This window comes from Harpia harpyja, chromosome 1 (genome assembly GCF_026419915.1).
Source record: "Harpia harpyja isolate bHarHar1 chromosome 1, bHarHar1 primary haplotype, whole genome shotgun sequence".
NCBI classification, from domain to species: Eukaryota; Metazoa; Chordata; class Aves; order Accipitriformes; family Accipitridae; genus Harpia; species Harpia harpyja.
In genome coordinates, this window is record NC_068940.1 from 44343486 (window position 1) to 44370410 (window position 26925).

General features: G+C 42.1%; 1 protein-coding gene across 1 annotated transcript; it reads left to right on the top strand.

The window, feature by feature from the left end:
• Positions 1-26925, top strand: CHMP4B (charged multivesicular body protein 4B). The gene is made up of 5 exons (XM_052790160.1): positions 1-344; positions 21366-21543; positions 22301-22415; positions 22970-23096; positions 26111-26925. The coding sequence occupies exons 1-5, from the start codon at positions 149-151 to the stop codon at positions 26176-26178; spliced, it is 684 nt and encodes a 227-aa protein (XP_052646120.1). The 5' UTR covers positions 1-148; the 3' UTR covers positions 26179-26925.

Below are 26925 nucleotides of genomic sequence, written 5' to 3' on the forward strand. Positions count from 1 at the left end.
AGCCTAGGCCGGTGGATTGACGGTCGGCCGGCCGGTCTGTGAGGAGGGGGTACGGAGTGAGGGGAGCAGGTACTGGTGCTCCACGGCCGTCCTCGCCGCCCCCGCCACACACCGCGGCCTCGGCGGCCCGGCCCGGCCCGGCGCAGCCATGTCGGGGCTCCTGGGGAAGCTGTTCGGGACGGGCGCCGGCGGGAAGGGCGCCGGGAAGGGCCCGTCCCCGCAGGAGGCGATCCAGCGGCTCCGCGACACGGAGGAGATGCTCAGCAAGAAGCAGGAGTTCCTGGAGAAGAAGATCGAGCAGGAGCTGGCGGCCGCCCGCAAGCACGGCACCAAGAACAAGCGCGGTGAGAGGCCGGGCCGGGGGAGGCTGGGCCGGGCCGCCCCCTCCCATGGCAACAGGTCGACCGGGCCCGGCTGCCCGGGGGTGGGGAGGGCCGGGGCGGCCCGTTGGGTTGCTGGCTGCGCTCTGCGCATAGCACAGGCGTACGCGTGTACCTGTATTTTATAGCTTGTTGCCTTTATTTTATAGCGCGCTGCCTGGGGGCTGCGGCAGCCCGCTCTCCAGGGCCTGCTGCCCTTCCCCAGCAAGGTTTATACCGGAGCAGGCTTTCCCCGCCTCGGGAAGGGCAGCCTTTATGTCTAACGTGGGCGCCGCATCACTCCCGCGTGATAACGATGTCACGGTGTTGCTTGGCTGTTCTGTGCGAGGTTCGCTTTCTGTTCCGCGTGCGCGTTGCTTTAGGGAGAGGCCAGGAAAATATTGCAAAGCAGGAGCCGGGGTGTTTCTGGTTGCTTGCAGGAGTAGCTGGAAAAGCAGCGCATCAATGTGGAATAAGGCCTTGCTTTACTATGTTGTTGTTTTTTCTTCTGACAAACAAAGCTCTTTACCAAACGGCTGCTCAGATTGAGGATTATGGCTAAATACATTTTTATTGTTGTCAGTGTATTCTAAAGCTGTAAGTGGCTTATAAATGGATATTAGAAATTGGTGATCACCAGGTAGAACTCGGCTCGCCGGAGGAGGTCTAGCTATGTATTTGTAAGCAGTGCTTGATACGCATTAATGGTCTGTCAGCCTGAAGATAAGCAGCAGGTTGTCAGCTGTGTATTTCGGTGCTCTGATGAGCTTTTTGCTTGTTTTACAACAGTCATTAAAAGAGGCGTTTTCAGGAAAGCATATTTAGATTTTTGTGTTGACGTTGCCCTTTTTGTGCTGGGTCACAGCAGAACAGCAGGGCTTGAAGCAGGTGGTATGGCTCTGTCTGTGGCACCAAGAGTTGCTAATGCACAACTGTTGGCCAAGTAGCAAGGGTTAATTTACAGTAATTACCTATAACAGTTTCTGCTTCATACCACTACTTTAGTCAGCATTTCAAGCCTCCTTTCAAACTTCAGAACAGTGTGCTGCATCAGGGCTTCTCACTTGCCCTGTATTTGAGCGATAGTGCAAATGGAGCAAGCTCAGGAGTGCTTGCTGGGTTTGTAGGCAAGTGGCAGCGTGGCACAGGCCTGACTTGCTGCCCCAAGTGTCTTCTGAAGCACCTCAACAGAGCCTGGCTTCAGGCTTAACTGAGTTAATTTCTAAAGCAAATTTATGGCAACAGTTTTAGTAAGTCTGAGTTTCTTGTGCAGTTTTTTGCCTAGCTTGGTAATGAGCTTAAAAGGAGAACTAAAATGCATCACTTTCTAGCCTTCCTCTTCTTCTGCAGTTTCTGCATCCTGTTTCTTACACTGGTCCTGTTTAACTTCTCCTAAACTCTTTCTGCTGCTGGTTGGTCAGGTCTTTATCTTGCTCTGCTGTAATGTCATCTCTCTCCATGCCCTTCTGTACATGCTGCCTGTCAGTGTGCTCTGGAGCACTTTGGATAGTGGAGGGATTAAATTGCTTTGGAGGTGGAGGAAGGAGAAAAACCTGCCCATTCACTAGCAGCATTCTGGGTCAGACTAATTAAGGTCTCACAGAAGGACCGGATCCTGATGAGTAATTAAGGAGCTGTGAAAAGGAGAAGGGCTGGGGATGGTTTTCTGGTGGAAAACAAACCCTCTTTTTTCCAGAGGACTTATGAAACTAAGAGGCCAACTTTTATTATTGGGCTGCTAGGAAAGACAGCTGGTTATCTGCGAGGGAAGCGAGTTCCTGTCAGGACAGACTAAGGGCCTGCTTGTTTATTCTGGGTTCAAGATGTCAGTCATCAGTTGAGCTGTAACAAATTGCATTTTTTTTTTATATGGAGTTGTTTGGATTTTTTCCTCTCTGACTTCAGGCTGTTGTATAATCTAGAAATTACATATTTTTGGTGCAAAATCTCTTAAATCCATAATTTAAGTGAAAATAAAAAGGTGTTGGTTTTATATGTGAAACTGTCTTTTCAACTGTATCAAAGTTTTTCCATTAAAATGTTTTAAGTAAAACCAAACAAAAGTGAATTAAGTAGACTTTTTTTTTTTTTGTAGTGTTGAATCAACTTCTAAAAAACACAGCTTGAAGAATCCTTAAGCTTTCTTAGTTCTCCAAGACTTAAGCATTTTATTCTGGAGATTTCTGTGTATCCCTGCTGTTTATAGAGAAGCGTACTGTGGATGGTGCATATGGGTAATGCACAGCTGGACAGTCGTGCCGACATTAATGGAAGCTGCTGTGGTAAAGCCGGCAGAAGAATATATGTGTCTGCAGCAGTGGGGCAGGGAGCTTACCTGAAAGCTTAAAGCCACCTTGGAAAGATATTTTTGTTTTCTCAGAGGAAAGATGGGCATCTGGCACACTGGGGGTAACAAAAGGAAACGTTTTCTGCTCTCCAGCACACTGTGCGATTGTTCGGGTGCCAAGTGAGCGGGGTTTCTAAAGGCTCATTGACTAATTCCTGCAGCACTTCTGGAGTCTAACGAAAGCACAGAAACTTATAGGCCTTCTGGTTCCTCTGCCTGCCCCAAGCACATGCAGGTTTTTATTAATTTATGAGCTTATAAATGTATATTTTTCATAATCTGGATTTAGGATATCTAGGCTGTATAACCAGACAACTCCTCATGAAATTCTGAAGTTATAATGAGTAACTATCTGGAATAAATTTCCTTAGTCTGTGTTGTTTCTTGGCATGGGAGGCTTTCAAATTTTAGTAAAAAGTTCCTTTTTTCAGGGTCTTTCTGTTCTTTTCTGGCTGCACAGATGTGGCAATTTTATGATCACCATGCATTCTGAAGGAACTCAAGTAATTTTAATAATTTTTTATTTTTTTTCTTTCACTCTACCAATTCCTTCTTATTAGTCCACAATATCAAAGTAGCTCCTGGGGGAGGGAGAGGGCAACAGTCTCCAAGTGTTAGGTTGGTGCGAAGGCAGCTATGCTGCTTCTAGAGAGTGTTAGACCAGCAGTTATGGCTTTAATGCACATGTCATTTTTTGTCCGTGAGATGAAAAACTGCTGAGGAGAAGACTGCTCATCTTTAGAAAGGTTTCTTGAAAAGATGCAAGTTAATATTCCCTCTTCTGGGAAGAACTTGGGTTATGCTTGTGTTTTGTTATGTGTTCTCATGGAAATGTTCAGCCTATTCTTTTGAAAACAGCGTGGGTTCTGGTGTTTATCTCTGCTCCCCCCCCCGCCCCTCCCTGAGGCTTCTCCACACTTTTGCTCTAGCCCATGAGTAGCAGACTTAACTCCTCTCAGTGAAGTTAATGGAAGTGGCAGTAGTACAGTGTAGTTTGAACACCAGTCAGCCAGTATCTTACTGGATTTTAAATCTGTCCTGAAAATAAATTTTGCTTTAACAAAAGAAGTGCGCAGCTGTGAGCTTGACGGTTTGGAAGTACTGTGCTGCTGCTGCATCCTTTTATTCCGCTCCAGTTTGTCAATATGGCATTGTTTCATCAAATCTGGGATATTTTATCAGGCACTCAAACTTCATGAAACTAACGAAACTGCTAGATCTTGCCAAGGGTTATGAAGTTCTGGGGCTCAGTATTCAGTTTCAGGATAGCTCAACCTGATCTTAATCACTGCTGCTCCAGTTTTTCTCCTTTCCTTGTGGCTCTTGCCTGGTTGCACAAAGCCAAGCTGCCAGAGAAATAGCACGTGCACACAAAGAAGCAACGTGTTAATTCCTTGATCTCTGACTACTTTGGGTGTAATGATTCTAGAATCTGTTTCTCGTGGAAACCCAAAGCTCAAGTTATTTCTCAATATGAAGATTACAGTAGGGAGAGAAACCAGACACTGTCCTAGGGTGCAATTTTTACAAGTAGTCCATTCTAGAGTTTAGATCCAGGGTGAATCAATGCAGTTATGTTCCTGCCTGCCACTAGATTTTACCTTTTTGTTAATGAACACTAGGTCCACAAATACTGGAATGAGTGAAAACCTAATATCGTGCCAATATGCAGTAAATATATTCAGGCTTTAGCAGGAGACTGACATTTCATGGATTTTCTATCAACTCTGATTTCTGTTAGCTACTGTTTTTTCTTCTCTGAGTCAAAGTTTCTCTTTCACTGTAAAAAAATATAACACTATTTTTTTCAGCACTGGTGACTGAGTACACAAAATGGATGCAAAACCACTGCTAGATTCCTGCTGTATAATTCAGGCTTTTCCTGGAAAGAGAACACTCCTATTCTCCACCCGGCACCAAAACCAAACAGGGAAGTTGGGTGTAGGCTGAAGCCAAAAGTCACGATTTTATGCCCATCTCCAGCTCGCTATAGATCACAGTGCTGCCACAGGTAAGTCAGTTCAGCTGGCTGATCTGATGGAAAATGAACTGTTTACCATCCCCCTACTTTTTTTTTAACCTGTCACATCAGTCTGCTGATCTGATTTGCCTGTTGCTGGAGGGTTACTGTGGCACCGGAGAGGAGACAGAACTGCCCCTTTCCATAGCAGCTTAGTTAACCTGGCTGAAACGTACAACTGGTGCATTGTGGTGTGGCTGTGGAACTGGCACTGGCTGATCTCGAGTGATGTGGCTGCCAGAAGCGGTAGTGCCTTGTCCCGCCTGTTTGTCTTCTGCTGGTGTTAGCATTTGTGTGGGCAGTGCTTGAGTTGGATTAGTTTGCTGATCCAGCCAAAACCTAACTCTTTAAAAAAAAAAAAAAAAAAAAAAAGTGTTTTCTGCACTTAACCACACAAATGCTAGAGCTGGCAGGCAGGAGAGGAAGTCAGGAGTGTGACTGAAGGAGGAGGGCAGTTCTGCCTCTCCTGGCAACAGTCCCCTGCTTGGTCAGCTTAGAGGTACTAACCGTGATAAAATCTGAGGGTGACGTGCAGTCCCTCAGCAAGGGGGCCAGCTGATCATTAATTAAAAAATGGAAGCATGCCTGCATGATGGCATGGACATTTTTGTTTAGAAGTTTGAGTGGTTCAAAATGTTGCAACAATCTGGAATTCAAGGAAGAGAAAGCTGCAACCTCAGGCCTGGGTACAGGCAAAGACTCAGATGGCCTGTGACCATGTATGTAAGGTCTTAGACATCAATGCATTGCTTGCGAACGTGTTTTTAAGGTCCTGCTTGACATTTGGCAAGAGAAGTGATCTCTGCTCCTAGAATCAAATAACATGAACCTGGTTTTGTTTCCATGAATCATAAGATGCTGATGTAGCAGAAGCAGGAGTCCTACAGCAAACACTATCCAGCCCTTCTTGCTGTACTTCAGTCTGCCTTTTCTGTGTTTCAAGTCACAGTCTAATGTAAAATGCATCTTTGAGTTCCAGGTGCTTAACTGTAAACCAGAGCTTCAGTGCAAGAGTACTGATAGCAGTGCTGGCCTGAGTCCTTCATCTCACCTGAGATTAATGAGTTGAGCATTAACCACCTGGCTTGGGAAAAGTGTGATAATTACCCTTTTTAAATAGGTGTTTAAAAACAAGAGGAAACTTCTAGTTTGTAATTCTACCCTACCTATGTTTAACAGAGACTTTTGGAGACAGATTGCTGTACTATAGAACAGTTTGGGAGGAATGGGGGGATTCACAGACACCTTTTAAAACAGCTTTAAAAAGTGGCATAAATAAAAACAAAAACCCTCTGGTCCTGTCAGATGTGTTTTTGTAACTGTATTTGATGCAATGCATCCTTTCCTGTTCTCTGTCAAGCCCTTTCAGAAGGGAAACTTGGCATGTTTGCAGCTACTCACTTTGTTTTTATTACTTTTTCTCTCCAAATGTATTAGATGTTGGATTCTAGTATCTCATTAAGCTCCAGGCCTAGTTACTGAATCCTGCTTAAGGGCTCCTAGTGCTAGTTCAAAAACTGTAATTTGCAGGTGATGCAAATTGTTAATTTGGGTTAACTCTCTTTTACTTACTCAGACTTGTGCAGAAAACTGCCAGGTTGTTTCTCTCTGGCAGAATTTGTGCTGAGTTGTGCAATGTTTATCTGGGCTGGGATGTTGTTAGGCTTTGCACTTGTATCACTCAGGCCTCTCTGTCAATCCCTTCTTGCTCATTCTGACTGGATTCTGGTAAGAACCATGTGCTCGTACTTGAATGTCACCTGGGGCATGCAGCAGGATCCCAGTTGGACTCCTGGATCACTGGGGATGGCCAGGCGCTGTGCACTCAGGTACGCTCCGTGGTGCAATCTACAATGCTGCTTGGCAGGCGGGTCAGCATAGAAAAGGTGCTGTACTGGGGCTTGGAATTAAAAGCAGTCAGTACTCCTTACCTGGCGAATCTTGGTGCTTCCAGGCCTGAAGTGGTGGTGAAGGACATGGCCAAGTGTTGTGGTTTAACCCCAGCCAGCAGCTAAGCACCACGCAGCTGCTCATTTGCTTCCCCCCACCCAGTGGGATGGGGGAGAGAATTGGGGAATAAGTAAAACTTGTGGGTGGAGATAAAGACAGTTTAATAGGACCAAAAGGAAGAAAATAATAATGATGATGATAATAATAATAAAATTATAATAATAATAATAATAAAAGAATTGGAATATACAAAACAAGTGATGCACAATGCAACTGCTCACCACTTGCTGACTGATGCCCAGTTAGTTCCTGAACAGTGATTCGTGCCCCCCAGGCCAACTCCCCCCAGTTTATATACTGGGCATGACGTCACATGGTATGGAATACCCCTTTGGCCAGTTTGGGTCAGCTGTCCTGGCTGTGTCCCCTCCCAACTTGTTGTGTCCCTCCAGCCTTCTTGCTGGCTGGGCATGAGAAGCTGAAAAATCCTTGACTTTTAGTATAAACACTGCTTAGCAAAAACTGAAAACATCAGTGTGTTATCAACATCATTCTTGTACTAAATCCAAGACATAACAATATATCACCTACTAGAAAGAAAATTAACTCTATCCCAGCTGAAAACAGGTCACTGTGCTTCATTGCTGAGCAGGGAATTAATTTAGCATGGAAAAGGGGAGGGACGGTGCACAGCAAGAGGAGTCTGCAGCCAGTGCTGTCCAGGAAAAGGGTTTTTTCTTTTCCTTTCCCAAACTGTTTTGCAGTTGCTCTTTGGCGTTCAGGAATGACCTACATTAGGAGGGTACCACCACCTCTAAGCTCTTGTAGGGCTTGTGCAGACTGTGTTGGCCGTACTACTGGATTGAGTGGATGCCCTTGCTAGAGGTGTGCCGCAGCTGTGCATGTCCATGTGCCTCTGTGTCTCCCTCCTGGCAGCCCAGCCTCTCTTGCCCACACACGGTGCTCTGCATTGCTCCTGGGCGCTTGTACTTGCTGGAGGCAGCAGCAGGCTGGGGAATGTACTGCTGGCACTTTCTGAGTCTAGCTGGGAAAAGACCACTGTGATGATTTTGGCAGCTTTTTGCTCTCCCCTGTGAAATCCCCATCTGTTTTGGAAAAAAAGTTTTTAATATTGCCCTTTCTGTTTTTTGGAGTAGTATGCGCTGCTTGTTCCAGAGACTTTGTATGGGATGTGATGTGAGCGGGGAGGATGTGGCCTGACCTTCTGCAGCCAGCAAGGCTCTGAAAAAGGTGTGGGGTGGGGTGTAAAGTAAAATCTTGCTGTTTACTCACACCACTTAAAAACAGATGATTTTGCAAAACTAAAAGTTGGAGCAGCTTACATGCTTTCCATGAAGTTTTCAGCCAGGCATCTAGCAAACTGGAACTCCTGGCACAAAGTGCTTGAAACAAAAAGGTTGCAGTTGGAGAATCCTAAACACGCCACGCATCAGATGTTGATAGACCATTGGCTTTCCCTCAGACAACCCAAGGCCGTAGCACGTAGCTGATGATAAGGAGGTTAGTTCTGCACGTAATCATCCTGGTTGAGTCTTTGAGCAGAAGTGGTGTTACAGTTGCTGAAGATGTTGGCAGATGCACGCAGGTCTGCTCGCAAGGATGTGGGCAGGTTGCAGGTGAGGAACCTGTGGGCACTGTAGACCTTCCTAGGGGCCAGTACCGAGGGCAGTGAAATGGCCACAGTGGCCTCGCGCTGGTGGGAACACGGGAGAGCAGAAATTTCCCCTTGGTGGAGCTCAGTGCCTGGCTGGGGCAAAGGAATAATAGTTCTGCCTGTGATGTCATTGTAGCTGGAAGCCTAGTTGGAAAAGGTCTGCTATGGCTTCCTTCGGGTTCATTGTTTAAATGAAGCCTTGCCAATAACCATTTTTATAGGGGCTAATACAAGCATAGGGTAATTATACAGACAGCTGTTGTCTTGTAACTCTCAAGTGATTGGCAGCAAATGATGGAAGTTTGGGGTTGTCCAAATAACGAGGATAGCCATCTCTCTTGCACACACTGGGATATGCATGTTGATCCTTGTGCGTAGCAAGCAAGGGCTGATCTCAGTACAGACTTTCATGACTGCTCCCTTCTCATTTCTGAGCTTCTGCACCAGCCTATGCTCCTGCAGTCAGCTGTTTCCCCAGCTCCTTACCATCCCCCAGATAAGGGAAGCCAAGTCAGCAAGTATATTGGTACAACTGATAGTCCATCTTGGACCGTGCTATTCCCACTTTCAGGATCATATCTGGAGCAATAACCAGATCGTACCGCTTTCCAGACAGCAATTGCTTCAGAACAGAATACAAGATTAACAGGTCTTTGTCCCCCCGTCCCTCATCCAGTAGGTCTGACATGTTGAAGTCGAGGGTTGATTTAGGCACAAGGTAAACCAAGAGACTTGGTAACACAGTCACTATCCTGCTGGTGCAAATCCCTTGAGGTTAACCTCGTAGTGACCGTTAGTGAATTTGGCCATGTAGCTGCCTCGTGAGCTTGTTTGGATACCTGCTGCCACATTACTCCACACATGGAAAGACTTGCAATGTCTTTCACTGTAAAACCTGTCTTTTTGGAGTCCCCCTTTCTGATAAAGCTGTCATCAGCCATGCTGACTGTCTCACTAATGTGGTGGTGTGTTATGTGTTACCAAACATCCATATTGTATGTGCTCTTCATGGCTTGGCAGGAACTTACTCAGGTTTAAGGAAGTCATGTTTACTTCCACGTGACTGCACAGACGTTGCTCGGATGTAGTGGAACTGAAGAGAAACATAAATGTCAGGGTGACAGGAACATCAACCAATGATATTCAGAAATATGCAGGTGATTTTTGTTAGTTATGAAATAAAACAGCTTGATACAAAGCAAACTTCATATTGGGCTAACTAGGAACTGTGCACAGTCATTACATCTCCCTTGGAGGTGGTACCTTAATAAAATGTCCTGACAGGATCCCTGTGGTGGGCTCAGCATGTGCAATGTCCTGGGAGGAAACAGTGGTAGAAAGCCTCTTCTGGTAAGTGCTTCCCTGGCAGCACCATCAACTTGTGATGTGAGGACTACAGTAACAATGCTTATTGCTAAACCTGGCTTCTGGAGCTGATCACTGCCTAAGAGTATGGGATTGCCATTAAAAAAATGCAATTTAGTTCTGGCCTCAAGAGATGTACTGCAGTGTTGCCAGTTAAGTGTTTGGAGGTTGATTCAAGAAGTACAGACTTTTTTTTTTTTTTTTTTTCTTTAAATAAATGTGGTTCGTCTTATTTGCTTTATAACTTTTGGGTGTGTTTTCCACTTTTCCCCCTTAGTTGTTAGTGTTGGAATCTGAGCATTCATGAAAAAAGTAATTCTTCACATCTCAAAATAGCATAAGTTCACCAAATGAGATGTTAAGAGAAATGCTAAATATTATGACAGCCTCAGTGAAATTCTTAGACTTGGCAACACTCTAATAATAATTGCCCAAAGCTGGAAAATGCATGATAGATTACCCAGGCAGACACTTGTTTAATTTGCCAGGAAGAGAAGTCTTGAAATGGGCCACTTAAAGGTAGGATCTTCCGAGTTTTGTGACTTAATCACAAAAATATTGTTAAGCATAGGGAATTTGGTTGGTTGGGTGTTTTTTTCCCTGTGAGAAAAGAACATTTTGACATACTTAAGAAGAGCTACTTCTGTTCTTGTAAAGCTGAACCCTCTACCTGATGCATTTCTGGCAGGGATACAGAAGAAGATTATAGTTTTTCACTGGAATTCTCTTTAACAAGGTATCTTCAGCAATCACAAAATAAAGAAGAAAATCCATAAAGAGTATTTGCAGGCTGTGAGAATCCCAAGTTGTGCTTAAGAAACATATTTTTCTCATGCTAAAAGTTTAAACTTTTGTTGAATTCTGAACAATTATCTTCTTTTATACACATATAAAATTCTAATGTGAAATAAGCTGCAGGTTTTTAACAGAAGAGTTATTGGGCAGTTTAAAAGGGTAAGGGAGGATAATTTATTCCAGCAGCCTTAGAAAATATCTAGTTGTATTTGGAAAGAAGAAATGTGTTTTGGGTAAATCAGTTTTGGAGATGACTTGCAGTCCCCTGCCGTCATCCAATGACATGCAGGACCGCAAGAAGTGAAACGCTGAAGACTGGGAAATAAGGTATATGCTTTGCTTTCAGAGGGTGGATCAGATTTAGTGTGATGGTTTCAAGCATTAGGCCTAGATGATCTTGGCTAGTCTGGCATTTCTTAGGCTCATTCCAACTGGATGGAACAAACCCGTTGGCTCCTTCTCTGTAATTGGGATCTCTCTTCCCTAGTTTTCTCATTTGGGCTTCAAATCTCGCTGTAGTTGACGTTTTTTTCCTTTTTTTCTTGGACAAAGCTGTCCCAGACTCACCTAGAGATTATTTTACAGAGCATTATTGACCAGAGGATCGTTGCCTTGATGTTTAAGGGGCATAGGTATCAACTTCCAAGGCTGAAGGCTTGCTTGCTTTCTAGACTAGCCACCTGTGTTCCCTGAAGAAGGCCAGGCCAGGAGGAGGTTACTCAGCTTGCTGGTTCTGCATCCACAAGTGCAATATGTTTCCGTCTGGAACTTTCAGCCTGAGTGAATTACTCACTGTTTCAGGAATAAATAGCACTGTAATCATGGATTCTGACCTTCGGAAACACGCTTTCTGCACTCCTTATGAAAATATAAGGAGCGTGACAAGGAAGTGCATTACGCTTCAAGTATAGCTGCCTTACGTCTGGGCTGTGGGATGTGGAACAACGTCAACAATTGCTGGTGCAAAGGTCGAGTCGATGCTGACCAGAGCACTGAGCAGTGCCACAGTCAGTGATGGTGTGAAGGTGGTGGTTACTGTTCTGTTTGGGTATTGCATGTATCAAAGCTCTGATTGCTGTTATGTGGGATGCTTTTTTCTTTATCTTTTTTTTTTCACCTTTGTGTATTTATAGATTTTTAGACCAGGAGTGCTTATTGTTTAGTTTAATCTCTTGCACAATAGACTAAATGTTCTGGCACTGCTTTGCTCAAGAGGAAGTTGTAATCTTGTGTTTTAAATACAGATAGGACAGAAACCTTCTTGTATTCTCTACCTGGGTTTGGATGCTTTTTTGAAGTAGTTTTAATCAGTCAGTTCATCTCTGAGCTGGGAATAGTTGCTTTCCTTTGAGGATAGGGTTTGGGAACTTTATTAGATGTTTAGTAGAAAGACACAGAAAGATAAGTGGAGGACCAAGACTGAACTCTGCTCACGATTCCCCACTAAAAGCGTAGCATCGCCCAAAAGAAAGACACAGGAAGCTGCCGTGAGCACTGGGAGCTACGCTGGAGACATTAGGCCCTGGCATCTGGGGGAAATGTGTGATAATGACTTCAGACATTCAGGATAAAGTGACTTTTAGACTTGTGTATGTCCTCTAGACATCATAGATCTCAGTAGGCAATCCTCACGGGAAAGGAAATCATGCTGCTTTGCACTGTATTAGCCTTGGAGTTGATGTGACTTTATTTTTAACTATGCTTTGGTACCTCTGTCTCCCAACCACTTTCACACCATGATGCTTAAAATCAAACCTGACTTCTTGGACCTCTGACATTTTGTGCTGTGCCATCAACTTGGCTCAGTGTAGCTGGGTATTTAATGGAAGACCAGTTAGGAATATGCTTATGTATCAGCTTAGTGGCCATGCTTGCTTTCTTCCTCTTCAGTCCTTTGTACGAGGCCTGCATGTAACTGTCTCTGAAAGGCTTTGTGTTTCTTTTCAGGGGTAGGAATCTCACTAACGTGCAGGGTGTGGGCAAGGCTCTGCTGGAGCACAGGAGGGGTAGAAAGTGTTTGCAGAATGGGAAACAGCACCAAAACAAAAATGCTCAGGCAGAAGCTTGCAGGACAAGGGTGCTCTCTAGCTGTTATATCTAGAGTAGTTACATGATTTTGGAAATACCCTGAAAGGTTTTGGAAACACCCTGAAAAGATCTGACCTCTGGGACCCTGAATAGAGAATCAAGAGTCACCAGCTTCTGCATTTTGTAAGACTTGCCTGGTCTGGGACGAGTGTTCGTTGGTATGTGCTGCAGATCTGCTGTGGCAAGATACCGCTTGGATGCTTTTATACTTGGTTTGGTTTGAACCAACACGAGCATTCGTCAGCTGGTTAACAGCTTCCTGAGCTAGCAAATCCCTGCAGAAAGATATTTATTCAAGGCTGAACTCAGTGGTGTGAAAGAAGTTTGGTAAGACTGTAGTGGGATTTATATCTACCTTTTTATCTGCTTGTAGCATTGGAGGATACTCTGTGTACTTCTTTACATTACCTTTTGCTGCTTAGGAATTTTTTTTAGATATTGTAGGGAGTTTGCTAATTCTCAATAGAATGAGAGATGAGCAGTTGTTGCCTAAGATTAAGCTGCTCTACTGCAGACTCTGCGGCAGGCAAGGCAGCCAATTACTTCTTACACCTACTGGTGCCTCTTGTCTATCCCATTTCAAGGATGGCGAGGATGTTGTTCCTGATTACATTTGCTGCTGAGGCAAGTGCCAGAAAGATGAAAGGGTATTTTCAGAAGCAGCAAAAATAATGACACTTCTTTCTGTTGAGCAAGTTATAGATGGATACACAATATAACGTGCGAGACAGTCACACAGTATTAAGTTGATTATCTCAAATCATCTCTAGTGCCTGGGCTTTCTGCCAGGGGGGCCAACAGACCCCCATTTGGGAAGCTCCTCTGCAGCTATCTTGCACTATTTATTTTGGCATGGCTGACATTTGGTGTACGTTATTTTTGAGGCTGCTGTGGAACTTCTTCATCCCATATTAATACAACTGGTATCCTTTCGCAGTAGTATCTCTGCTGCTGCCATTTCTTTTCTCGTTTGCCAGAGAGAATGTAAGAATTAGATGTGAGAGTAAGTTACTTTTTTTCCCCTCAGCTGGAGTAATCAGAGCTATTAACCCATCTGTCTTCCTCTGGATGAGAAGCCTTTCTGTTTTAGGTATCAGTGTGATTTTTTAGCAGATTTTTGCAGAGGCAGGAGTTGGATAGGCAGGAAACGTGCCTATTGTGAGCCATCAGTTGGGACAAATTCTCTGGGTTCACAAGCGCGTGGACCTTGGTACAAGTATGTTTTTTAATTCAGTGAAACTCTTGAATTATACTCCCAGTTGTTCCCAGTGCTCTTTGAAGTAACTGGTTGTCCTGCTCCACTCAAGTTGAGACATGTTTTTGCGAGCAAAATTTGGAGTTGCAAGTGTGTAGAAAAAGAAGTCTTTAAGTTCTTCCTTGTTTTTTATCTACTAATCTATACTTTTCTAATAATGATATTTAAAAGCATTAATTCAATAGAATTGCTGGATGCATAAATATCTCATTAACACTATTTGTCCTACAAGTGTATAAGCAGTACTTATTTGCAGGAGGGTTGTTGATTTTTAACAAAATCACTGACCCGTTCATACTCAATTTTTCTTCTCTGAATGGAGTACTATGTAGTAACATTGTATTTTTGTTATCCTGCTAACTTCTTATCACAGTGAACATTTTTCTTATTTCTCTAGCAAACTGCTGTAAATATTGCAAGGGAAATCTTAAGACTTACAACAGCTCTCTTAATAATAGTATTAATAATAGTAATTTGCTTATATACAGGTTGAAATACTTTAAAAATACATGAAATTAAATTTTTACAGATAGCATTTTTTGAGAGCAAAGTGAAATTATTTGGGTGAGCAGTCATGCTTTTCAGCCTGTGAGTGCTGACAGGGGAGGATAGTCTGGCTAAATGACTCTGTGCTCTTTACTTCTGTGTGTTCATTAGTCAGAAGGACTAGTGACTGAAAACCGTAACACGAGTTCCTGCTTATCAGTTGTCAGAGCGCTGGGTGCTGCCGTGGTAGGCATAATAATGAAACCCTTGGCTTCTTGTTATTCACCGTGGTTGAACGGTAGGTATAAAACTTCTGCTGGTTTTTCCAGGGGGGGCTATCACAGAAATTCAAAGAAGTAGGGGATTAAAAATAGTATTTTGTAGTTCATCAGTTGAAGAGTGTAAATAAATAAAAAACCCAACAACAACAAAGCCCCCCCCCCAACCCACACTCAAAAACCCAACAGTGGAAGGAATAGCTTTTTATGTATTAAAAAGTTTGAGTTCTTAAAAAGGCTGTAAAATGTTCTTCAAATGTACTTTTATACATGTTTTTATGTTCAAGTAATTGAAACAGTCCACATTTAACTGCTTTTGACTCAGCTGCTGTTTTACTGGACTTGCCCTCCTCTCAAGAAGCTGATGTTTGTGAGAATTTCTGTGTAAAAAGGAACTGCAGAGATTAGAGGTTCATGCTCATTAACACTGAGACATTTTATATTAGTTTGCCAATGGAAAAGAGGTCATAAACTATTTATATCACTTTTAACTGGTCAGAGCTCTGTGGTGAAATCTTTATGAATAAAAACTGGCTGCAACATCCTGGTCGTAGCTGATGATAAAGACAATGAATATATCAAAATGTCATACAGAGAAGATAATTTGGAGCCTGCTCACTGTCTCCTAATGGATGGCAGGAGTCACCCAGTTCGGTATAAATGTATTACCTTTAATTTAATTGCAATAATATATATATATAAAAAGCCCTGCTTTTTCCCCAGTGCATACTTCTTTATGTATTCTGCTGAAAACTTTACTAAAATTCAAATAAAGTACAACTAAGTTTTGTTATCTGCTGGTTTTTTTTAGAGGACATTTTAAGTGCATGCAATTCATAATGCACATTGGACTTACAAACTAAAACACACACTGTGCCTGTGAAGGATAAGGTACAGGTTGTAAAGGCTGTCTAAAATACTGAGTGTTTATTGGCAGGTTCTTGCTGTCATCTTGTGAAAACTAACTTCCCATGTAATGATCACATATTTTTTGCTGTCATTGGGTCTGCATTGATTCATTAAGTGAAGGTTATCTTGTATGTTAAACTTTTTTAATAGTAAATTCTAAGTCTACCAACAGTTTTCTCTTCTCACATCGTTTTGTCTAATCCATAGCTATAACAGGTTGGGAGGGTAATGTGTCAGTTTGTTGTCGTAAAATGGTTCAGCAACTACTGTCTTTTCCTCCTGTGCAACCCGTGGGAGATTTGAGCTTAAAAAAGGGGGGGGGCAAGAAAAAAATCCCCTCCTAAACTGTTTTTATATGTAATAGGGATATTTCAAGAGTAAGTTAACCCCCACCCAAAGGCAGGACGCTCTTGGGGGAGAAACTTGAGGTGTTATCGAGCAACTTCGCTGGAGCGTCACTTCTCACCGAGGGAAGGCTTTGCTGGGACAGTTAGTGCCGATCAGGGACACTGCCTGTTGTTTTTCTCTACCTGTTTCTGGCATCCTTTGTTGCAAGTCCCGTGCATAGGAGCTGGGGAGGTTTTTATACAGAGCGGTTTCCTTCAGCTCTGTGCAAGAATAGTGCCCCACTGAGTGATCCTGCGAGAGCTATGCCTTGCCCCATACTCACCACCTGCAACACACCAGGCTTACCCGCTGTGATTAAGCCATTAGTACCACATGGAGATCATAGTCAGGGTCTTTCTGTGCTTTATTCTGTATAAAGGCAGAGAGATCTGTAAAAAATACACAGCCGCAACATGGTGAGAGCAAGCATCAGTCCTTAGTTGGTTCAAGCCTCTGAATATCAGGCACTTTGCAGAAGCTACTGTGAGAGTCTGGTCCAGCAATCTTGTGTAGCTTTTTACTCTAAGATAAGGCAATTATCGCACTGTTGTAAAACTTAAGTCAGCCATTTCTAGAAAAACATGCTGGTGATCTGTCCAGCAACAGGTTCTGGGTCATGAACGAACTCTGTCTAGCTAGGCTAGAGAATAAATGCTTTAAACTTAATATATGGTTACAGGTCCTGCTGAAGCAGTTCCACAGCAATTAAAGCTGGGTATTAAATTATGTTGCCTGCCTATGTAATTGCTATCTTCAAAGCAGTAAAGGTGTAATTAGGGGTGTGGGTCCTGAGGACTGTCTCTTCTGCAGCTGCCTAATGTGATAGCAGTCTTCATGAAGAGCAAACCTGGGCCGTGTTACACTTTGACTTCAAACACAAATCTGTTTCTTGCATGTGTATAATCCTAGAGGACATATTTCTAGCCTACTGTCTCTGTGTCATATTTATTTCAAATTCTGGGAACTGTTGGGTGGGGGGTTTTTTGTGTTTTTTTAATTTTTTTTGAGAAAAAGAGCCAATGTCATTCCCTTCAGATTAAGTGTTTGTAGCTTTGACTTCAGTGAAACTTAATAAAAATGTATTACTCTGGCAGTACATAAGATTTCAGTAGGTATTTATGCACATGGTAAAGACTCTTTTGCAGGAAAAAAGCAGCACAACTGCTAATCAGTTTTCAGAAATCAACACTTAAATAGAGTAGAGATAAAGTAGCTGTAGTTAGAACAGAATCACCTCCTTGGATCTATACCTCTGTCAAGTACCACCACTCTGTAAAGTGTGATAGCAACATATGGAAAATTTGCAGCCCTATTATTTGTGCTACCAAAGACTGTTGCTGGTCCTGCGTTTCAAGCAGGAGTTTGTGGCACTACCCCCTTGCCTGTGCTTGGTTGGGTGAGCCCCTTGGCCCCTGTGCAGAGGTTGGCATGGCTCCTATTTTTGCCTCCAGATGGACCCTTACTCTAGAAATTCCTTGTGAGCTCAGAGCTGTGGGTATTGATGTGGTGTGCTCGTCCAGAAATATCTGACAATGGGGAAATCAGTCCCGAGAGATGGAAAACCAACTTAACTGTAATGATCCTAAACACACAAACAAGATTTTAAGTATTTCTCTGAAAGAAAATGCATTTTTATTAACGTTTATAAAAAATTAGATGCAGAGAAATGATCATTTAGTGATCTGTTCTCTAGCTGAGACAAATACTGATTTGAAGGGTCTGCATGAGATCCTAGCAGTCTCTACCACCCTGGGTAGAGGGCAGGCAGGGGGGAGTGTAGTGCAGAGCATCATTCTCTGAGTTGCGTTTGCATCCACATGAGGATGCCTGGGAGCATCTGTGAAAGGGGCACCGTGAAAGGACTGCGCTGCTAATTGCAACAAGGAGAATCCTGAATGTAAAGTGCAAATCCTCTTCTGTGGGGGGAGGAGTATGGGAATTGAATTGCCAAAATTTGCAGGATGAAATGAATGCGAGTGACCTAAATTAACTTGCTATTTTTTTAACTTCTCAGCTTAATAAAATCTTCTAGTTATAAACAAGGACTTTACATTAAAAGATAGTTAAGCAGGGAAACACAGATGAAAATAAATTGCAGGAAGTTGTGATCATCTAATTTGAGGCACTGAATACCTTGTTCTACATTCCTTAGTGCTTCTAGCTGTGAAAAATTGCAATCTCTTGTGTAAGATTTTCTTCATTGCAGAAACTCATTTATCACTTTGATGTTAATTGACCTATGCTAAATATTTATGCTGAAATGTCCAGACACAGAAGCTTTATGTATGACCATGTGTTTATTGCCGGGGCTGTGTATCAGTCTTTATTCCTTTTAGGCTACTGAAACAGGCATTTCTAGTTTCAATGTCTTCAGGTAGGTACAGGTGGGCACTGTGGCCATGGGAAGCTTTGTCCTTCCATTGGCTGCACAGAGGAGAGGGGAAAATATAAATATCTTCCTTGGCCACTTTTGGTCTGAAGGAGTTGGAATCATTTCTAGAAAAGACCACAAATCCATTTTAAGTTTTCACTTGAAACAAGGCAAGTTTTAAAACGAGCATGTTGATATTCCTGTTCCTTGGCAGGGGTCTGCATGTCAGGCTCTTGGCCGTAGCAGATATGAGCATGGTTGGTTCTTGGCTGAGACCAGCAGGAACTCAAGGCAGTTCAGCAGGAGCTCAGCAGGTAGCAGTGCTGCAGCCTGCACCCAGGTGGGAGATGTGTGTCATCTTCTAGGTCTTCTGGGGCCATCCCTGCTCAGTTTGGCAAGCTAGAAGATTACATGCCATGCATTTGTAAAAGCAGGAGCCTTGATCTGTATATACGAGTGCGAAATTAGTCAAGGCAAGGCTTTATAAAACAGAGTGAAGGCTGGGGAGTGCAGTTCTGGTACACTGAACTGGTGTGTGTGGGAACGGGAGGGATAGGGTTACCCAACAGTCCTGATAAAAACTTCTGATCACAAGCTCTTTTACAATGATGCTTGCAATGTTTGGTGTCTGAACAGCTTGTTTTAAAAGTACATAATCATGAAATGTACATAAACTGTTGCTATTCTCAGAGAAAACTATAGTGGGGAACTGTACGTAAATTGTAGTGCTTTACTTGGGTTTGTATAATGGTTATAAAATCTCTGGTTTTGCCAGTAATTCTTCATGATGCACAAAATCCTCAATAAAGAATGTCCTATCACTGTCTGACACTTCCCCAGCATCTGTTGCTATATAAACACAGCCTATTAACAGTTTTATCTTTCTGAGTAAGAAAACTTTATATACGCTTAATTAAACCATTAGCACAAAACTAACCAGACTAAATATACCAGTAATGTGTTGCTCATCACTTTATGATCTGGCATAAAGCTGGAATGTTTCAGATGATATTTGTGTTGTGCTCGATTCTGCAGAGCAAACATTGTCCTTTGTGTTACACGAAAACCCAGTCCTGTTCCCACTCCTGTCAAACGAGAATGGATGTTGGACTGGCCCCAAAATGTGGGATTTGCTGGTTATTGGAGTGCAAGTCAGTGAAGGGGTTTGTTTTGGGTCTTTGGCTTCTGTGCTTTGGCTTCTGTGATCTGTGCTTTTGCGTTTTTGAATACTTTTACTAAGTCAACCTGTGCTACTTTGCGTGCTTGGCAACCTTAGCTGTACCTTCACAAAATACTTTTTTATTCTGTAATACATTAGTGTAATTTGAAAGCAATCAAATACAGCATATTCATAACCAACTGTAGAACTGAAGCTATATGTAGGACTTCTGGATACCAGGACGTTATTTTGAAGGACTGTCAAGCTTCTCAAGATGACATCTGACAAAATACGCAGGGTGCCTGCAGGCTTAATCTGCTTATAGGAGAGGAGCTACTTTGTGTGTGTTGCAGGAACACACTCCTCGTGTCACAAAGTTATCATGCCTCTAGTAGGGTAGATAAGGGAAGCTGTCTGCTGTTGGGATTTCCTACTCCTTGTTTTCGACTCCCTCCAAAAAATATGCAAAGGTTTGAAATAATGTCTTTTAGAGATTTAAAGATTTAAAGCCTTTATTTGCCACCATTCCTGGTGCAGATAACTGAGCTGTTGGGAGGTCTAGAACATTGATTTTTAGCAGAGCTGATCCTGTATCATGTTAACTGTTTTCTACTATGAGTCTCAGAGATTAGAGCACTGAAGAAATGAAGTGTGCATGTGGCTGAGTTCAGAAACTGAGAGTAAGGCTGTTAGGAGAGCAGTTTGTGTCCAAGCTGAGTTTTTAAAGTACCCGGGTGTATTATATGACCAAGACTGTCATGCAGCGGACAGGTCTGTTCGTATCGGGAGGGGAGGCAGAAATGCCATGAAGGGAAGTTGTACTCATGTCTCACTCCATGTGATACTTGGTTCGTCAGTCAGCAGTGCTCAGTGCTTGGTAGATCTTGCCCACACTGCAGCTCTTACCAAAACTTTTAGCTGCATACAGGCAATATTGTATGTACATCTAGTTTGTGTTCACTGTCAGTGTTTCGGAAATGAATGTGCACCGGTCTGTTGTCTGTCCGGGTCTCGGGAAGAGCTAGCTGTTGACTGTTGTCACCCGTTGGATGCATACCTGTCTGGGTGGGGTGGAGCTGAGCATTGCGGAAGGAGCTGGAGAAGCCTAGTTGTGCAGCGAGTTGCACCAGTCCTCCCACACCAGCTGATCCCTGTGGGTGTGGAGCTCTGTGTTGGTGCTGTCATGGGTGGGCTCCTCTTGCAAGAGCAGGCATTGTACAAGTGCTTACGAGCAGCAAATTGCTCAAACCAATTTAAGTGGTGGCATCTCTCTTCTCATGTCTGTCAGTAGAGACTGTTGTGTGGACAGTACCTTGTAGTAGGACTAATATGAAACATGCACAAAGTTTGTTTATATATAAATATATCTACAGATACGTGTATTTCACAGCATTAAGTAGCAAAACTGAAGAAACATTTCTCTTGCTTTGTATTTGAATGAGCTGCTTCTCCCAGGAGCTGCACAGGAGTTCAGCTGGCTGGTAGGGACCTGCAGCAGCATCACAACATCATCTGACAGGAGCTATACCAGCAACTGTACCTTGATATATTGGGAGTGATAGTGACCAAAGATATTTTTAAGTGGATCAGCTTGCATATTGAAGCCTGCTGTTTGTTGTAGCGTAGTCTCTGGTCTACAGTGTGTTAGAAGTGACTGGACTACCGATCCTTGAGTTGCTTCTTGGCTTGCATCCTTCATGTGACAGGCGATGGACAGTAGGCATCTGGCCACCTTTAAACAATTTTGTTGAAGGAGGCAAACACAAGGGTTAGGCAACTTAGTTTATCTAGGAAGAAAACTGGACAACAAACAATAAAATGTGTGAAATATTTCTCTGTACTGAGTGGCATTTGCTGCAAAACATGAATGGCTGTTTTGGGCATAAATCTCACAAATCCTACCTTTTTCTTTGTTGTTCAGCTGCTCTTCAGGCCCTAAAGCGTAAGAAGAGGTACGAGAAGCAGCTTGCACAGATAGATGGCACATTATCAACAATCGAATTTCAGAGGGAAGCCCTTGAGAATGCCAACACTAACACTGAAGTGCTTAAGAATATGGGTTTTGCTGCTAAAGCTATGAAAGCTGCTCATGACAACATGTAAGTTATTCCCTTCTGCATCTTTCTGTAGGACCTTTAGTTTGTCATTTGTTTGATCTGCTAAATGCCAGGTGTTTCATAACCAAAGGTAGAACTAGAGTAGCAAAACCTTCTTCTAAAAGGCTCTAACTTAAATTAAACTAAAATACTAGATACACTTTCATATTGAACAAAATATGCAAGTTTTGATGCTTTCTCAGTTTGCCACCATTTTATACAGCACAAAGCCACTGCCTTCGTCCAAAAGGCAGCTAGCACCAGTGTAGTCTAAAGCAAATGGGAGGGTGCACCAGTTACAGATCCACCTAGTAGCAGCAAGAATTTTAAGCCTCAAGGGGAGACTTAAACTTCTTTCTGTGCAGTGGAGTTTGTGTATGTAGCAATAATTAAAGGTAAACTGCATTATGGGAATGTTGTACTTGCTCCAAAAGCAAATATTGTAGATGTAATGTAATAATGCTGGATCAGGGAACAGCAAATTATTATTAATACCAGTAATGCAGAACAAAACCTCTTCATATGAAGTCTCCGTGTGTAACTGCTATGAGCTAAGCTTTTAGGGAAAAGTAAAAAATACATGCGTAATTTTGCTGAGACCAGGGGGATAAAATTCAGACTTGCATGTGAAGTATATTTTGGGAAAGGACCTTGTAAATGTCACCATGGTGTGGCATTTCTACAAAAAACAAGAAATACAGTCTTAAGTGTTGATTGGGAAAGTGGCTGATTATATTGAACTCTTTACTTTCTTTTACAGGGATATTGATAAAGTAGATGAATTAATGCAGGACATTGCAGAACAGCAAGAGCTGGCAGATGAGATTTCAACAGCCATCTCAAAGCCAGTAGGATTCGGAGAAGAATTTGATGAGGTATGCTTTAAATTTGCCTCTGTTTTTATCATAGAATCATTTAGGTTGGAAAAGACCCTTAAGATCCTTGAGTCCAATTGTTAACCTAACACGACCAAGTCCATAACTAAACCATGTCCCTAAGCACCACATCTACATGTCTTTTAAATACCTCTAGGGATGCTGACTCATATGAGATCTTTCTTTTAAGATCTGCATATTGCATGTGTCTAGGTGTAGTACTAGGATATAAAATCTCTCCTAGAACTTGTTACAAGCTGTTCCTACCAGTGCATACAGCAGCTGTGACTCTGACTTTATGCTGAGAATGGTCTGAATGGCCTGATCTGAAAATGTCTGGACTTAGATTTCTTCTATTTACTGCTTTCCTCACCCTCCAAAAGATCATGTACAGGAATTCAGAAGAAGAATCAGACTCCTCATCTCCTCAGTTTGCTCTGATCCTGTGCATTTAAGCTGTTTTCTTTAATAATATGACCAGCTAAATCTACTTGCAAATAAATATGACTTAAAGTTTCTTCCTTTTTTTTCTTTTTCTTCCTTTAAAAACCTAGGATGAACTCATGGCAGAACTAGAGGAACTAGAACAAGAAGAACTAGACAAAAACTTGCTGGAAATAAGTGGTCCCGAGACAGTACCACTACCAAATGTGCCCTCAATATCAATACCATCAAAGCCAGGTATGTATGGAGCTTTACCAGAAACACCTTGGATTGTTAAAAAGTATGCTTATTTAACTGCCAGCTCCTCAGATTTGAGAGATCTAGCTGCAGGCAATGCAGACGTTTTGCTTGAAATTGCTTTGTGAATCACAAATTACATCTAGTGCCGTTTCTCCATGGGGGTAACCTGCCTTTCATAAGAACCACGAAAATTAATAGTTATCACAGGAACGGTTATTATCTATTCTAGCGCTACCAGTTTATCTACAGCATTGATGACACTCAGGGTAGAGTGGAGATGTGGAGAAAGGAAGCCTTCTACCAGTTGCTGCTGGCCCAACAGGGAAGTAGTCTTGACAAACATACCAAGGCTATAAAAGGAAGCAGAGAGTGAATTAGCTCTCGGAATTCGTCCCAGGCTGGTTCAGATTCCCACACTGAACTGTGCTTCCTTGCTGCTGCTGCTTTAGTTTTTTAACTTGATTCCTGTTTTTCTGGCTTTTGGGAGGAACTAACCTCAGAGCCCCCTCTTTGGGGACAGCTGTTGCCTCTCGAAGGTTTGCATGTACTTGAGCCAGACAGTACCAAACTTAGGGTCATCCCAGTCTTAGAGTGCATATATCTAGGAAATTTTAGTTAGTGTGACGATTTTACGTGGAGAATGGGCAAGAAATGTTCGTATTTACACAGACAGTTCAAAGCTGCTGTTAAGTCTGAACTAATCACTCTTATATGAACTAGAAGTGATACCTCATGAAATATAGTGGAGTTGGAATACCTCTGGCATGCATTAATGGGATATGAAGCTTTACTAGCCTATTTTGCTGAATCTGCCTTAATGTATTATGAATAAGTTGTAGACTTTGCGACTCTATTTCATGTGCTTGCTTAGGGAAAAAAGGTCTAAAAAACTAGTGGAAAAGAGTCCCAATTGGTCAGTGTATCTATAATTATCTTGCTGCCTTTCCAGGCTTAAAAGGACCTGGGAAGCAGCAGACACTGCCAAACAAGGTTCTGCTTTAGGTGACATGCTATGAAGTCTGCTACTTGTGCATTGTAGTTCTTTTATTTTGACATAATTGATTTTGTTTTTTTCTAGTTCTGTTTTGCTAGGCAGAATTGCTGACAAGTGTTGATGAGAGGGGAGTGAGTTATATCAAAGTATCTTAAATCTGAGACTTTATCTAGATTCAGATCCAACAGCAGGAGAAACAGATTAAATGAACGTGTGCATAACCTTTTTATTTCCTAGCTGTTTTAATGAGGTTTGTGCTCTAAATATTCTTTGGGTATGGAAATTAAAACATACTGACTTGAACCCAAATATACTTTTTGAATTATATTAGGTAGTAGTGACTGCGCACTAGTAAGAGACATTGTAACTGTGCACATATTTAAGTAACTATACAGCATAAGACTTATGTAGACATAGCACTTCCTAAAATAATAAAAATAATAAAAATTATGAATGTTTTTGTAGTAAAAACTATGAGAATAAAACTCAGTGTTTTATAGGATTTATGTTAAGCTGCTTTTGGATGGAAATTAGAATTCCATTAATGTATTTAAATGACATGCTACTTTTTACTTAAATAAAACTCTCTCCAAGACCAGCATTTGGTAAACCTTGGGATTCTGGGGTGGTAGTGGGTGGGGATTTTGTGTGGTGGTGGGGGTTTTAACCTAAATTGATTTTCTCTTAAAATTGACTTAATATACACTGGGATTAAGAGTTTACTTCTGGTCATCATGGGTCGGACTTTCAAAAGGGCTACTTTACCTAACAACGCAGGTACATGCTTAATGTGTCTTTTGGAAATAAGTAATGCGTCTTCTGCAGTAGAGCTGACTCTATTACCTCCTTTATATTCATTGAATAGAAGATGATCGTGAGCTTTCCTGCTTTTCCGGTTCTCAGGAGCTGTCTGGATTTTGACTTAATCGATCTGAATGAGAAATTTTTTGCTGTTGCCTGTCAGCTAAGTTGATGTCAGGAGAAATTCAGGCAAAAGCTGTTTTTGTTTAACAGAGACTGGAAGAACTTAATATAGAAAAACAAATTCCAAACTTGTACAAATGATAGGTCTTGAGTATGACTTAAAGCTGACTCAGTTCTCTCTTACGTACATGTTTCATTTGGAATGACACAAACCATTTTGAGTATGAATTATTTGACTCTTTTTTTGGTTTGGTTTCCCCCCTTTCAACCAAAAACACTGTCTGAGGAAATGACATCTTTTTTTGGTATTTTCCAAAATTATTGCAGCTATTTCTTTGTTAAGACATTTTTGCTGAGTTAATGGTTTTCATCTCCAGAAACTGGACTTTTCACATTATGACAAATAGTAGCATTTGCTTCCCTGGAAGGACCAAAAATGATAACAAGGGAGCGCGTAGCCTGCTGCTTAACATCCACATCCAACCAGCTACTAGTGAGCATGGCAAGAGGGCAAGTAGCACATACCCAGTGCTCGTTAGCTCTTCAGCCCCTTGAAGAGCTTGAACTGACACAAGAGTTGGAGGTCTCCAAATTCTGTACTTGGCTAGACCAAAACACAGTAGCCTCATTTGTTGCGCTTTGAGGACTTAATGATTGAATAAGGAATTTATTTTTTATGGGGGGAGAGACTGTAATACTGGAGATGTGAGGTGAATTTCTGTAAGAAACTATATCCGTCTGAGAGGGGCTCAGAAGCCGAAGGCTCAGGTTCTTCTCCTTGGAGGCTTGGTGATTATGGAAAACAGACACTGCTGGTGCACACATCTTAACCTTTATGCACATTTGCATTCTTCCCGTGTGAACTATTGTCTCTTTCCACTTGAAGTGGTAATATCAGAAAGTTTAGCCCATGCTGGCTTTTTCAGAAGGCACCTTTTACTTCAAAAAGGTCTTGTGTATTTTTTTCCTCTACTGTCATTTGGTGCTTTATTTATTGGTTAGGTCAGTGGCACAGAGGCTTCTCTCCTGCAAAGAATCGAGACAGGGTTCTGTCAAGATTCCCACTCATTTGTTTTCTTTTGATATTTTGCAGCCAAGAAGAAAGAGGAAGAAGAGGATGATGACATGAAAGAGCTGGAAGCTTGGGCAGGAACCATGTAACCACAGCAGTAACTGGCTGGAAAAAGACTTTGATTACCTATTCTGGGTGCAAATGTGTTGTGTAGAGGAGAAAGCATAAGCAAAATGTCTTTATCTTTAATTTTAACCCAAAGCAGTGGGAACTGCATTGCTGTTTTCTGCATAGCATGGTCTGCACAAAGGAAAGAAGGGGGAGCAGGGGGAATTGCCTGCAGTTTATACGGTTGAATTTGTGTAAAAAGGTATTTGCAAAATCACATATTCAGCTTATGGACTGTGCTACTGCCACTGCTGGATCTTCATCTTCAAAGTTTGGGCCATATTGAATTGAAATAAGCTGAAAAACACTCTGTAATTTTAAGTCCGTTTAAGTGTGTCTAGAAGTCTTGTAAAGCATTTGAAAAACAGGAAAAGTCGTAAGCCACCATCGGCTTCTTATTGTGTTTAGGTGCAAGAATGCTTTAGGTTCTTAGTTCTTTGCAAGTTATATTTATATCCCTTGACTGATGTGTGGCCAGCCTTGTGTTTGTCACCGCAACAACGTAGTCACTATTCCCATTTTAATTGGTGATAATGATTTGCAATTGACAAATGCTATCTTGGAAATAGGGAAGATTTAAATTTCAGTTGTACATTTTTCTACCTAGCATTACAATGTTTATTGCTTTTTTGTGATAATTGATAACCCATTCAGATACATGCACACAATTATTTTAATTAAGAAACTACTATGGATTGCACTGTATTAAATATCTTGATTAATTTTCA